This window comes from Ruditapes philippinarum, unplaced genomic scaffold (genome assembly GCF_026571515.1).
Source record: "Ruditapes philippinarum isolate M1 unplaced genomic scaffold, ASM2657151v2 ctg1257_1_1_1_1, whole genome shotgun sequence".
Taxonomy (NCBI): Eukaryota; Metazoa; Mollusca; class Bivalvia; order Venerida; family Veneridae; genus Ruditapes; species Ruditapes philippinarum.
In genome coordinates, this window is record NW_026861919.1 from 104,416 (window position 1) to 120,461 (window position 16,046).

The 16,046-nt window shown below is 32.9% G+C and overlaps 1 protein-coding gene across 3 annotated transcripts in view; it reads left to right on the forward strand.

The window, feature by feature from the left end:
- Positions 1 to 11,685, forward strand: part of LOC132717368 (vesicular glutamate transporter 1-like) — a 71,428-nt gene extending 59,743 nt beyond the window's left edge. For all 3 annotated transcript variants that reach the window (XM_060700819.1, XM_060700818.1, XM_060700820.1), the window contains 11 exons: positions 421 to 588; positions 1,177 to 1,295; positions 2,225 to 2,339; positions 2,882 to 2,969; positions 3,190 to 3,276; positions 4,509 to 4,645; positions 5,242 to 5,391; positions 6,172 to 6,304; positions 6,768 to 6,878; positions 8,893 to 9,020; positions 9,382 to 11,685. In XM_060700819.1, the coding sequence (XP_060556802.1) occupies positions 421 to 588; positions 1,177 to 1,295; positions 2,225 to 2,339; positions 2,882 to 2,969; positions 3,190 to 3,276; positions 4,509 to 4,645; positions 5,242 to 5,391; positions 6,172 to 6,304; positions 6,768 to 6,878; positions 8,893 to 9,020; positions 9,382 to 9,852 (1,707 nt within the window). In that variant the 3' untranslated portion in view covers positions 9,853 to 11,685. The remainder of the gene's footprint in view (positions 1 to 420; positions 589 to 1,176; positions 1,296 to 2,224; positions 2,340 to 2,881; positions 2,970 to 3,189; positions 3,277 to 4,508; positions 4,646 to 5,241; positions 5,392 to 6,171; positions 6,305 to 6,767; positions 6,879 to 8,892; positions 9,021 to 9,381) is intronic.
- The last annotated feature ends 4,361 nt before the right edge of the window (positions 11,686 to 16,046 follow it).

The window sequence follows — 16,046 nt, forward strand, 5'->3', positions numbered from 1 at the left end:
GAAATATTGGAAATGATAAGAGCTTTTATACCTGGGTGCCGGTTAGCATTTGCATGTTGCTCCTGCTTTTATTTTTTTATTTTAGTTTAATTGGACACATTAGTAAGATTAAACCAGGAAAGTAATGAACTGCTTCTAAAATGAACACATATTTTCTTGAATTCGTTTTTCAGTTAATCTTAAGCGATTTGTTGCTAAATTGGTTTCAGTCTATGCCAGCCTTTTCTGAATTAAAATTTGCAACTTATGTACAAAACGAGCATAACCGATTAATTTAGGACTTCAAATATACGTAGAGATGCAATGTATCGCTACAAAAACAAAAAAAAAACGCCTAAATATGAAATATAAACGTGTAATTGCATTTAGAGTATTATGAAATGAAACATTCATAAGTCATATTATATATCTTGTCTGCAGGTGTCATGGTTATGCAGATGTGATTTCTGTGCAAGAAGATATCAGATGGCAATTCTCAGCAGCATTGGTTTTATGATCTCATTCGGTATAAGATGCAATATGGGTGTAGCTATTGTAAGAATGACAAAGAATGAGACATACGACGAGAATGGTGACGGACTACTAAATGTATGTATCATTATCAATTTATCATGACCACATGTTATATCTTGCATATCAGACTAGCATTTCCATTTTGTTTACCCATGCCGGAAATTTCATCTAGCATTGGTTTGGAGAATGCTGAGGATGACGTTATTTCACAGTTATGAATGAAGGTTTAATTTCATACGCTGTTGTAAGAAAATAGTTACGGGTGTAATGACTTAAATTTCCATGGAAAATTGTTTTTTCAAGGTAAAGAATTCAAAATATAATGGATTGTGGTAGATAACCAGAGAAAATACGGCAAGCCTCATACCAACAAATAGGCGGGTCCCCCTTTGGACGGATATTCCAATCCGAATCGCAACATATGACATATAATTTTAGTCTTCACTTTCATAGAAATTTTGCATTATTTACTTATAATTTCGAGGAAAAAAAGATTAAGCATATACACACAGTAAACAAAGGCGACTAGTAATAAAGGATTACATCTAACATCACAAGTTGTAAGATAGATTGCGTTTGAAATAGTATATTTTGAAACCGTATATTCACAATTCACATATTATGTATATACATGTATATTATTTTTATATTGATTTTTATCAGCAACCTGAATTTACGTGGACTCCGGAGACTATAGGCGTTGTAGACAGTTCTTTCTTCTGGGGTTATATAATAACACAAGTCCCCGGAGGTTACCTAGCCTCAAGACTACCAGCCTCGAGGTAAGTACTAACCATGTCAGATTTAATTCATTCTGCTGTTAGAATTGACTAGTTTTTGTTTGGTTTTAACGGTATTACAATTAAACATGTATTGAAGAAGGTTTTGCCAGTTTTGCCTATCAAATTTGTATGAATATCTAAATATTTTATAGGGAACAAATCGACACCAATTACATGTCTTGATTTTATTATACGTTTGTCATTTGGGCCAACACTGCGAAAATATATGTTTGAAAGCGATTAAGTTTTGTACGGCATTTCTAGATTATATTGTATTTTTGTTAGTATAAGATCAGTGCCCGTTGCGGAATGTAATCAAATTGACCTACACGAATAATTTACCAAAACAATATTTTTCATGACATGCTCATTGTTCCTCCTAATACAACGTTCAGTTTCACCATATTTCCTTTTTTGTCGACAATAAAAGTCTCCGCTTATAAATACCGTTTGACATATACATATTACACAGTATTCTCTGCCTTTATGAAACATTTTCCTGATATGTACATGTTATATTATTATAGTTTTCTATTCAACAAATATAAAAGTCAGTCTAGGGAAAATGATGGGCATATTAACATAGTCTGCATTAACGATAAGACCTGTCTAAATCATTTAATGACAATTTCCTGGAGGTTTTCTTCAGATTAATCTAGAATGACATATTTCTGATTCAAGCCTGCTTTTATCAGTTAACATTGAATATGGCGCTTTTGGATGTTTCAGGATGAAAGGGAAATCGTGAGAAATCCTATTATTTAAGAATTAAGCTTTCGGTAGGACTGTCAAGTACATTAAGCTTGATAAGAATGTGATACTTTTAGGTAATATTTAGTTTCTTTGAAAACACGTTTGAGAAACCATTTTAGGGTATAAATATGCCTTCAAACAAAATTTTGTTTATTGCTTTTGTGATATTATTTCAGAATTTTTGGTCTAGCCATCGGGATATCAGCATGCTTAAATCTCTTTATTCCCGGAGCCGCCCAAGTTCATTATGGCTTAGTGATGGGTGTAAGAATTCTTCAAGGTCTAGTTGAGGTGAGTTTATTATAACTACAAGAATGTTTCATATACTTTTAGCTTTTAATTTAACGGTGATAGCCTATACAATACAGTCAAACAGTGAATTAAGGTCACTTTAAGGAGAGACCATGCAATGTCTTTATAAACAAGTGGTCTTTATTCGGAGTTTATTGTATTTTTATCAATGAAGGTGTTATCGAGTGGTCTTTATTTGCAGGGTAGTCTTTATTCGAAGTTTGTTTTTAACACTGGTTTGACTGTATATCTACTTTTCATTTATTTGCCAGATTTTCAAGGGACGATTTGAAAGAACATAGATCTCATGTAAAATGGATTTTACCTTTAGTTATATTTTGTGGCTAAATGCATTCGACTAGTGTTTTGTCAAGTTGATTTTAGAATGTTGCACAGTAAATCAAATATAGTATAGTTAGTTAGTGGACCAATACATTATGAACATTTGAAAAAAAGCAGACTTTGAAGAACCTTTGACGATGTCGTAATTTTTCTTTAAAAAATCCAAAAATTATGTGATATATTTTTATGTTTGTTTTTAGGGTGTAACATATCCAGCCTGTCACGGTATTTGGAGTCACTGGGCCCCACCCCTTGAAAGATCCAAACTAGCAACGACTGCTTTTTGTGGTAAACTTTAATTTAATGATTGAATTGTGATGTTGAATATTCTTTGTAATATTTTGTTTAAAAATTTACACTTTGTTTTTTAACTAAATCTAAATTTCTCATTCAAATTTAAGTTTAAATTGATTTTACTTGAGCATCGTGATATTTATGATACAATCTGCAATACAATATAAAGTAACGGATGATTTGTATTTTGAATCTTGCACAATTGTTGTTACAGGATCCTATGCCGGTGCTGTTATAGGAATGCCATTGTCTGGTATACTTACCAAAAGTTTTGGCTGGCAGTCAGGATTCTATGTCTTTGGTAAGTAGTAAATGTTATTAACACTTTTAAAGGTGGTGAGTAAAAAAATTATAACGCGGTGCTGGGGGGTGGGGGGGTGTTGCACTCATTCATTATCCCTCATGCACAGACTCAAGCAAACCGAGTCTGCAAATTTCATGTCACTTTGATGTGAGTAATGCTTCCGAGGGATCACACATTTTTTTACATTAAATATTAACTGTTTTTTTTTTCATTAAATTTTAAATTAGTTTTTTTAATTTTGTAACATGACATGATGTTTTTTCTTTACAAATAAAATGATAAAGGAATGTGTTCAGTGGCATTCCCAAAGTTGTTTATTGGAATCATCGTTGTTATGCAAAGTCTCGTTGTCTTAATTAAATCTGGAAGGGCCTTCAACAAGTATCATATTAGTCCTGTTTCTGTGGGATGAGAGCACTCGATAGTTTCAATTACGTCTCTAGATCGCTGTCTCTTAGAAACTGATGAATTCCATTGTTTTCAATAATCTTCTTCTCACTGTCTGTTATACCGCAGTATTGTAGGCACCCTCTGTCAAATAAAACTCCTATAAAGCAATAAACAATAGCTCTGCTTCTATCAAATGCCAATAAAAACACGACATTAATACAGTCAAGACTTGTGTGTCAAATTTGTTTCCTATCATTGAACAATTTGCGATTAGTATTGACTTTTAATACTTGTAATCCCGTATTTTCATAAAATATCGGAAAAAAGATGGTCAAAAAAGTAAGTTTTAACCAATTCATAATTTACAACATATATGTAATGATATGCAACAATTAGATAAATGTTGATATTTATTTGCTTATGAAAGTGTTCGGACAATTTTTGAAGCTCCTTGAAAAATACCATATAAGAAAAAAAACTAGATCTTTAGGGTATAACATAACCGGGTATCAGTATTCAGTTAGACTACGAAATTTATAGCACTTTTGTAAGATATATTCATGCATAGAATACTCAAAACCTGTAGTATACGGAGTATACTTTTTATCAGTATAATATAATAAAAGAAATACTAATTATTGCATTGTATGTTCCTTTATTTGATATATTGAACATTTCATGTTCAGTTTTATATCTTTTGTTTATATTATAGACATGTCATAATAAAAAAACAAACAGCAAAAAAAAACAAAAACAAAAAAACAATAACAAACAACGAAATTTTTAAATACATCCTGACGTAAAGAAAAAATATATCATTTTTTAAACTTTGTTGACAGGTGCTATGGGTATAGTTTGGGCAGTCGTGTGGTGGTTTCTAGCATTTGACACACCAGGCCATCATCCTTACATAACTGAACATGAGCGCGTTTATATTGAAACTTGTATTGGGGAGAACACATCTGTGTTGAGCAAGGTACGTAAACAAAGTGTCTTTTTCAGAGAAACTTCATACCTCTTTAATAACCTTATCTGTTGTATATCGAAATTCTGCATTGAATGAAGACATCAATTGTAAAGAAAATGTGTAAGAACTGTACCTTATAAAAGGTAAACAGGTGATAAACTGAAAATAATGTTAAATATATGCGGCAAAATTGTTTCAGTAATAAAAGGCCCATTATGCCCTAGAAATATTTTCATTTTTTATATTTCGAAATCTGTTTAATTGTTGATGTCCTATTATAGTTTATAAGAGGTTACTCATAAGTTAACAAGATGAATAATCCTTCACTTCAGTTGCGATTAGCAATTACATGTTTGTTTTTATGTTATAGTGATCAGGTATATTTATAGATATGTATACATTTAGCTACCTTTATAAAATTTATAACAAATATATTTACATACAGCGCTACTTTCGGCAGGTGATAAACACACTCCAAAACCTAAATGTAACGGTTGTCCTTTTGAAAGGAGAAAAGTGTATTCATTTCGAAGGCATAATGTCTCTTTAAGACAATTAAATCTTATCTTTGACGCATAAATGACGATTTCATTTTTTTATTGCAGGAAATGAAGACACCATGGTTAAAGTTTTTCAAATCCATGCCAGTAATTGCTATTATGGTGGCAAATTTTTGTAGAAGTTGGACATTTTACCTGCTAATTATAGAACAACCTACTTATTTTAATGAAGTATTTGACTTCGATTTGTCAAAGGTAAACATATATAGATCACTTTTCAAGTTATTTATACCAACAACTCTCCACAAAGTTTGTATCAAATTGTAATAAGATTATGTTGAACGGTTGTAGAAATAATTCATAGTAAAATGGAGCTAAACTTTCTCAATCTCGGTCATTAATCCTATTGGTCGTCTGCTTCATCATCATAATTTTATGGTATTAGCAGTCGGTCACATGTGAAGAAATAAATAATTACTGGTTAGTTATCCATTAAAGCAGGTAAAGATACACGGACCGCCGATATACACATGTATATGACAAAAAAGTGTTAAAGATCCTACAACTTATTTTTTTATGGTTTTATATCATAAATATAATGCTAAAATGAAAAGTTATCAATATTGTAAGTTCCAAAGAGCACTATTTGTAAAGGTATTACCGAATTTACATTTCATGTTTACTTAATAAAATGAGGTAATTAGAAATTTATTTTCTATAAAGTCTAAGTCATACTTTTCAATAGGAAATGAATGCATATATTTTAATGATTATATATAATGTGGACAAATATTTGCAGTACATATTTTACCTGTTCTCGATGTTTGAAAATTGTTTTAGAAGCATAATTATATACATATATAAATTTTCACTTAAATGTGAAACAACCTTAATTACAACATTCAGGATCTTTAAATTAAGGGTTAAGACCAAACAAACACAAGCTAAGTATTTAAACTTTCATATCAAGACGGGAATAAAAACACGTTTCATCAAGTTTATTCTGACAATGCTTGACTTTATTTCTATTTATAGAGTGGTATTCTGTCCGCCCTACCACATCTTATAATGGCGATTATTGTTCCGATAGGAGGTTTTATAGCTGACTACCTGCGCCGCCGAGGTATACTTTCTACAACAGTTGTTAGGAAAATCTTCAACTGTGGAGGTAAAATGTTAGTTTTCTCATAGTGTAGAAACTTTTGTATATTATTATTATAACAGGGATTGATAGGGACTACCTGTACCAGTATTCAGCGATTATTTATATAGACATGTCGGCATTTATTTCATTGTAGTTAGTATATTTCTCAAAATTAGGAAACAAGTAAATTACAGCATCTGGGATTCGCAAGAGTACTAAGCGCAGAACAAGATTCAACTTCCAGCAATGCGCCTTAGTCTAATAAAAATGTATTTATTAGTTGTTTTGTTATATAACGTTACGTTGATAATGATTGTGTGTTGGGATAGGTAACCTCTGAATTAGCCACTTCATTGACCTGTTTTATGCACACGATGAAATTTCAGAGTAATTCAAATTAATTGGCAAAATACGATTAATTTTGTAAAAGTACAAACGACCTATGTATCATAATTCTGGGAAATATTATTTTTTTACATTATTAAAGGTTTCGGTATGGAGGCCGTTTTCCTGTTAGGTGTAGGTTTTACACGTAACACAACCACTGCCATTGTGTGTCTCACACTTGCTGTTGGATTCAGTGGGTTTGCAATATCAGGTATTTTCATATATTTATCTTTTGATTATTCATTTCTATTTTATAATACTACCTTCCTTCCCAAATCTTCAATTCTTTAGTGCAAATCGCTCGCCATACCGCAAGCTAGCTGGATAGCATCGTTACATGAAAGACTCCAAAGTCCGTGACGAGATTCGAACCCGCTGAGGTGATAGCCGAGTGATTTAAACTTGACGAACCTAACCACTTGGCTTAGGCGGCCATGATATTAACCAGGTCTTGGTTCCTGTTTAAAATATAATGATTTTAATCTCTAGTTCATCTCCGATAATAAGAATTTTCTTAGAGTTAACAATAAATGGTTTTAAGAAACTTATAAATTTTATGAAAAGGTCATTTGTTAATTGAATTATTTTTTATGCTGCCCGCAAAATTCGGGGGAGCATATAGTCGCCGCCTTGTCCGTCCGTCCGTCTTTCCGTCCGTCCGTCCGCTTTTCTTGTCCGAGACATAACTTTGAAACAACAAAAGGTATCAACATGAAACTTTGTAGGTAGATAGATCTCATTGAGAAGCTGTGCAGTGTACAAGAACCGTAACTCTGCCTTGCCTAATTTTTGAATAATTCCCCTTTGTTTATTTTTACACTTTAAACTTTGTCCGGGACATAACTCTAAAAGTATAAAAGGTATCAACATGAAACTTTGTAGGTAGATAGATCTCATTGAGTAGGTGTGCAGTGCACAAGAACCGTAACTCTGCCTTGCCTAATTTTTGAATTATTCCCCTTTGTTTATTTTACACTTTGAACTTTGTCCGGGTCATAACTCTAAAAGTATAAGAGGTATCAACATGAAACATTGTAGGTAGATATATCTCATTGAGTAGGTGTGCAGTGCACAAGAACCGTAACTCTGCCTTGCCTAATTTTTGAATTATCCCCCTTTGTTTATTTTACACTTTGAACATTGTCCGGGACATAACTCTAAAAGTATAAGAGGTATCAGCATGAAACTTTGTAGGTAGATAGATCTCATTGAGTAGGTGTGCAGTGCACAAGGAATGTAACTCTGCCTTGCCTTATTTTTGAATTATTCCCCTTTGTTTATTTTTACACTTTGAACTTTGTCTAGGACATAACTCTAAAACTATAAGAGGTATCAACATGAAACTTTGTAGGTAGATAGATCTCATTGAGTAGGTGTGCAGTGCACAAGAACCGTCACTCTGCCCTGCCTATGCTTTTAATTATTCCCCTTTGTTTATTTTCACACTTTGAACTTTGTCCAGGACATAACTCTAAAACTATAAGAGGTATCAACATGAAACTTTGTAGGTAGATAGATCTCATTAAGTAGGTTTGCAGAACACAAGACGGTCTTGCCTACTTTTGGAGTAATTGTCCTTTGTTCATTTTGACACTTTGAACTTTGTCCGGGACATTTCTCTAAAATTATAAGAGATATCAACATGAAACCTTGTAGATAGATAGGTCTCATTGGGTAGAAATGCAGTGCTAAAGAATCATTACTCTACCTTGCCTTATTTTGAAGTTATTGCCCTTTGTTTATTTTTACTTTTTTACTTTTGTCCGGGACATAACTCTAAAACTATTAGATATATCAACATGAAACTGTGTAGGTAGCTAGAAATCATTTGATAGAACTGCAATGCTTAAAGAACCTAAACAAAGCCTTGTCTAATTTTGGAGTTATTGCCCTTTGTTCATTTTTACACTTTGAATTGTACCCGGGACATAACTCTAAAACTATAAGAGATATCATCAGGAAACTTTATAGATAGATAGATCTCATTGAATAGAAGTGCAGTGCAAAAAAACATAACTCCGCCTTGCCTAATTTTGGAGTTTTTGCAATTTTCATTTTTTTATACTCTCCTGTGTCCAAAAACTTCTCGGGGAGCATCACCCGGTTCAACCGGTTCTTGTTTCTGTAATGCATGCAGCTGTTTTTACTTCATTTTCGTGTTTGATTTAAACAATACCATCAACAACACTTGATATGGAAGATTTTTGTTTTGTGATATTTTTCAGGATTCAATGTAAACCACTTAGATATAGCCCCTCGTTATGCTAGTATATTGATGGGCTTTAGTAATGGGTTTGGAACAATTGCCGGAATGCTGTGCCCTATTGTCACAGAACAGTTGACCAAACACGAGGTTAGTTAACATCTAAAACACATCAAACAAATAAAAAGGTTGAAGATATGCTGAATACGATTTATTTCCCTTTGGTGTATATATCTGAAATATACTATAATTATTCTTAAGAAAAATATGTACGAACATTGCTTGAAAATAAATTCATTTCATGTAATAAAATCCTATTACTAAATAAAGTTGACATGTGTATGAAAAGTAATCTTTTATTTTCGTTTTAAAAAATAAACAGCAAGTAATTCGAAAATATCATGTTATAAAAATAATAATAGAACACCGTATAAAATTGATAATCTCAGATTGTCTAAATTTCTGTCATTCACCACAATAAAAATAATCTATAAATTGATTTATAATACAGACTGCAGACGACTGGGAGCGCGTCTTTATCATAGCCAGCTGTGTCCATTTTGCTGGGGTTGCGTTCTATGCTGTGTTCGCTTCCGGTGATAAACAGGAGTGGGCTGATCCACCACCGGAAGACAACGCGTGGAAACCGGAAGATACGCTTAAAGGAGAGGATAAATTCAATTCGTACGGGAGCTTAAACAAAGAAAGCTTTTCACAACAGAACGGCACCATACAGAGCAAAACGGATGATTATGGCTATGGGAATTATGACGACCATTATAATTATGGAAATCAAAATGGGACAGTGCAGCAAAATGGTAGCGTAGTAAATGACAGCGGGTACGGATACGACGCCCCTGTCAATTTCAATACTGACTACTTTACGCAATATGCACAACCCACTTATGAAACAAAAGAGGAATTTGTCCAGAAACAAGCACGAGAGCACGTGTATTTCTCTGATGATGAAAAGGATATATGATATTGTACAATATTAACTAGGAAATATATTTAACTCATTGAAATCATGGACATCGTTTATTGAGTCAACATTAAGTATTTAATACAGTTATGATATAATGTAACAGTGCAATGGTTAATGTCTTAATGTCCTTTGTTCATTTTAGTAAGCTGCTTTCTTGATACGTAGTGTAACAAAAACAAGAACAAAGTCTTTAAAGTCATGTATAAAATGAACGTAGACATTGACAAGCCGCTCGTCCAAGTAATATGGACTCTAAACAAGCGCACAATATCTTTGTGATACATTTTTCTAGTCTTTGATGTTATGCATAACATGTTGTAAGATAATTTTACATTAATTTATAGTTAAAGAAATCAAAACTGGAATAAGCCTACGATTTGTGCTTCTTATTTCAGTTCACCTTGAAATTTATATCAAAATAAATGTTTCAATTTCCCAAAATAACCTGGTTATGAACATGCTGATGATCAGTACATTAAGTTTTAGGTTTCAAGCAAAACGTTGCACAAATGTCATTTATTCAAAAATAATATGTTGGTTTTTTTAATATAAAGAATAAAAACAATTCTTTTTTCTTTAACTCTAATCGATAATTATGAAGTCATGATTACAACAACATATTAATTCATTTATAAGGCCAGTGGCTAATTATATTCAATGCATCACGTGGAACGGATCATTTACGTTCCCCATAATTGGGATAGGTCACTCAAATTTTTTCTTCCATCATTCCAATTGAACAAAATATTGTTGACACACATCATTATATCTACAACAGCGGAAAAGTGCACGCTGAGCGCATTTAATTAATAACATGATTTTATTCTTTAAATAATAAGTACAAAAACGTTGTTTTCTGGCGATATTACTGTGTTTTGAGTTTGCTTTGAGGATATCTTAACGAATTACATATGAATTACCTATTTCCCCTCAAAGCCGTTCTCAAATAACATTTGTTTGATCTCGGAAGCCCAATTACATCTCTTACTGTTATTGAAGGGCATATTTTTATCCCACTACATCTCCTTAAGCAAGTATACCTGCAAAAAAATTTATGAAATTGCAAAAAAAGATACTTTCTGTCCTTAAATTGTCCTTGAATTGTTGTGACAATACAGCAACACGAAACCTCCAAATGCTTTGTACTTAATATAGTTAACCTTTTCCACCACCAAAATTAACATGCCATGCTTAACCAAGGGACGTAACTCAAATTGATAATTATGCATGTCTTGCAACTTTGCCTCTTTTAAAACGATGCCAAAATGATTTAGTGCGATATATTACAGTAGCAGACCAAGCAGCACGATATGCTTTTGTACCATTTATTTTTAATCACAGCTGTTTTATTAAGACTGGTTCACAGCTATTTTATTCAAGATTGACTCACATCTATTTTATTCGAGACTTATTCACATCTGTTTTATTCGAGACTGATTTTGTCAAGCTAGCTTACGTAATATCGGTTGTTCTACTTAGATGTCCACTAGTGCATGACAAAAATGCACAAATGGGGCACCTGAGCAACGTTAAGACCCAACCAAAATAAAAAATTGAGACTACTTTATTTAAAAAAAATGAAATTAAGGAGGTTTACAGGCAATGGCTGCATTTTCCGTACATTTTTGTTGTTTAACATGTTTAAAGCACCTCATATTTATTTACAAATATATCTAATTTAATTTTCATGCAAATGCAAGGTATGCTTATAGATAGACATATGTAAGGTAGCTATTTTTAGATTACTGCTTTTCGTTTTTCTTTTTCATATCTGAGTGTTAAGCCTTTCTGGTAGAATATATTAGATAAATGACATAAAACATAAAGGGTTTGTAATGCCCCGGTCACATATTCACGGATAATGCCACGGAAGAGCTACGGTCTAATCGTTCACGGATTACTACGGAAATGTGAAATTTCGTAGTCCGCTACGGTTCCAGTACGGACACACAACGGTATGAGTACGGAGTCCGACGGATTTACCACCAAAAGCCCCCGGAGAGACACGGATTGTTACGGACCGACACGGTTCGATACGGAGCGACACGAATCAGGACGGACGCACTACGGATACACTACGGTCTGCTACGGTATAAGCACGGGTTAGTACGAATAAGTACGGTCTGATACGGAGAAGAACGTATTGATACGGAGAAGAACGAATTGCCACGGATCTATACGGACCTAATACATCCGTCCACAACCTCTTGCTTGCTCATTTTCAAAATGCCTCAAAAGAAAAGAACACATATAAAACGAATTGCAGAGTTCAATGATTTGTAGGAGAGGACTCGGCCTAATCGAGTCCGACCCCCGAGACACATCAGGTCCGATTAAAGTGAATTTCTTGAAGGACCCTGGATCCTCAACAAGTTCGGCCATGAGAGCCTCATACTACAACATGAAGCGGTCTTCGTAAAAGCCCATCTCTAGTCCACCATCTCGTCTGTCTTCTCTTACCTGATTAGATATGGACTAGTAATCATTAATGAAAAATGTTGATCAATACTGCTTCTCTTTTAATTTTAAGATTTGCTGTTCATCTTACAATTACAATAATTATCGTGATGTTTATGTTTTAGAAATATGTAAAAAGCTTGTTAATTAATCTTATTATCACTCAAGGGCCAGCTTCCGAGGCTTATGAGACACTTCGTTTTATGTACATATTTACTCTTATTTCACGATCCAATGTTTGTAAAATATGTAACATTAAATGTTATTCTATTACTTATGAATTGTAGTACGATATTAATATAAATTTACTTCTATGTATGTCATCAAGCAGCTCGACCACTGCCTCCGCATTCTGAGCCATTTCAATATAAAGTTGCAGCCAGTAAATGGCAATTATCATTTATTAAATGTTTCCGCAAATATGTCTGTTTTTTAACAAGAAGGTAGTATTTATACCCTTGAAAAAGTACATGATACTTAATTCATCCGTACTAAACAGTGGTGGACCGTACCATTCCGTACCGTTTCGTGTTGCAACGCAATAAACCGTATAAGACCGTGCTAATCCTTGCCTCTCCGTAGTACAACGTATTACGATCGTGGCTTTCCGTGACAATGCCGTATTAATCCGTATTAAAACCGTAGCTTATACGTAGGGTAACCGTACAAATACGTAGTTCTCCGTACAAAACCGTGGAAATCCTTGACAAGTTGGTGGACTACGAATCAATACGGACTAGTACGGTTTTCGTACGGACCAGTACGTATCAGTACGGATTAATACGGACTAGTACGGATACGCTACGGTTGATTTTTCCGTAGCAAATTTTTGTGCATGTTCAAAAATTGTCAAGGATCGCTACGGATATACAAGGACAACTACGATTGATTACGGTTACAATACGGAGAGCTACTGACCAGTACGGGTAGCTACGGACGATGCCGGAATTAATCCGTGGCTCTTCCGTGGGCGTATTCCGTGAATATGTGACCGGGGTATAAACTTTATCTATGGTTGTGCACTGAATCGTGCTCAAGAATTAGCAAATGAATTGGAAGTTATTTTTATTATTTTACTCTTAATATATCGATATAGGTTTCACATATATCTTATTCATGATACATGTATTTGTATAGAGTAACGAAACAAATGAAAAACAGAATGTTTGAGAGTGTGTGCTTTTAGATCATTGTGGTTAAAGTATCATATTCAATATATCTATCTATCTATCTCATTATCCAGATAATTCAATGCCTCAGCTCTGGATATGTATTACTTTATTCTCCTTCGTGAATGACAAGTACAGTGTATACTATTTTATGATATAAAAACAAGTTAACTGTTAACGCTTTATCAACTGGAACCTTGCGTTTCTCAGATGTGAAGACCTAAGCCAGCCTGCACGTCTGTACACTCTGGCTATGCTATTTGGTAATTCGTGTTCTACTGTATTTTTATATATCAATTCTTTTAAATTTGAACTGTTTGAACTTTGGACTGTATCAAAAACATTGCAAGGCAAAACCCTTTAGCAAACAGTAGGCAAAGGGCTTATCAATGTTTTAACTGTGGATGAATACAATTGCAAAGCTAAAACAATACTGTTAAGATTGAATGGGAAATAAAGATGAACATATGCTATTTCTTATTTATAAGTTTGTGATATCAATTGTTATAGTATGCTATTGTAAATTCCGTTACATTCATTTGTTATACAGGAAGTTTACGTATTTATATCATATGATTATGTTGTTTTATTCAGTCTTGTTGTTATCAAATTATTGTGTGTTTATTTATATATATTTTATACATGGTGTTACGAACCAATGTTCAACATTCCCATTCTGTGTGTAAAATGTCATAGATATTTACAGAAGTGTGATTTTAGTCATTTTATTTCGTTGTGGTATATTTATTTTAAAGAAATGATATTGTATATAAAAATGTAACTGTTGATTTTTTATTTCCTCAAGTGTTATGAATGATATGCAAGAACAAAATAAAATGTAGCAGTAATGTTAATGTTATTTTTTCACTGCTTGACAGTTACTTCCATGCTGAAATTCATAAAACGTATTTTAGCATGAGATAAACTACAGGCCATTACAGTAAAATTTGTGTTAAAGACCAGCTCCGATTAAAGACCACCGTGTAAATAAAGACTAATATTTCACAAACCTTCATTCATAAAAAACAACAGAGTGAACTCCGAATAATGACCACTTGTCTATAAAGGTCATGTATGATTTATTTTTATTTATATTGCCTTCAACCTAACGTTTGACTATATATGTAATTTATAGTACTTAAAGCGATTATATACATGAAATGTTGTGACACTATATTCTTTCAAAAACCTTGATGTTTATTTTTTATAAAAACAAGAAGTGAAATACATCGAAATACATTGACATTTCTTCTGGAAACTGTCGGTTCCAGTAATAAATTAGACCAAATGTTTTCACCTATCGTTAAGATCATTTTCACAGACTTTATAATCAAGCAACACGTTACAGAGTTATTAGCGGTTTGTCAAATATAGTTTCTTTTTTTATGTTATCGTCAAGATACACATGTAATCTCGTTTTATAAGTTAAGCGTTTTGAAAAATCTTTCATTAATACTTACCGTGTACCTTTAAATGTAAGTGATATAAAACGGATTGCATTTTAAATTAAGTAGCCATGTACATGTAGAATATCGAATTCTAAGATTTGTAACTGATACTACGTCTATTTAATATTTAAGCAAGCTACATTGTAACAATATTGACAAAATGTTTTTATTCATTTTCTTGTTTCTTTTTCTTTCAATGTTCTGGAACAGAAATTTATTTGGATTTGGTCAGGCTAGGCTAACAAACGTGCAATTTGACAAGGCCCTTACTGGTTGTTGATACATGTTAAGTTTTATTAAAACATTCCTATTATTAATAATCACGTTATGTATTGATATAAGACTGACGATAAATCCAGTCTTTAAAGAAATCGTGAAATTTGTATTCCTACACATATATAGTACTTTTTTGGCTGTTTCCAATCCTGATTTCATTGAATTTGTTCTAAAGCAAGAATAGCAATATGAAGCGCATTCGGCTTTTGAAGACAAGCCGTGCATAACGGTGAAAATTAACAAAGAAGGCGGAATCTTTTACACATCATTCAAATGTTCTACCTTTGTTTAGTCAGTTGTGTAAAGATATAATCGATCCCTTTCTGTTCAATGACATTATGGTAGCACTGCTCTGTTCTCGGAATTGAAATACCAAATTCTTAAAATACTTAAGCTATTTATTCAAATGCAATTATTTTGTTGTCATCGGGCCCTTGTGATCTTGCTTATACTGCGATAATGACCAATTCTATAATTCTACAATTCTAAATATTGGAGTTATACAAGTTTCTTTAAGAAACCCAACATATTAAAGGTTTAACAAAGAATTTTTCGTTGATGACAAGAAAATATCTTTTTCTAGAACATAAGGTCGTTGATACTGCAGTCAAGTACAAGGAAAAATATCCTTTTCTCAACAAACAAATTCAAAAATAGCAACCAAGACGTAATACATGTATTCGCTGCTAGATTGATAGTGATTTATATCTAATTAAGTTAACATGCATTCTTAAAAATGCAGGTATTGCCATTTGCCTTTCATTTGATTTTTAAGAGTTATTGAAAATATGCTCAAATATTTCTGGAAACATTTGCCCTAATTATAGGACACTATTCGTTC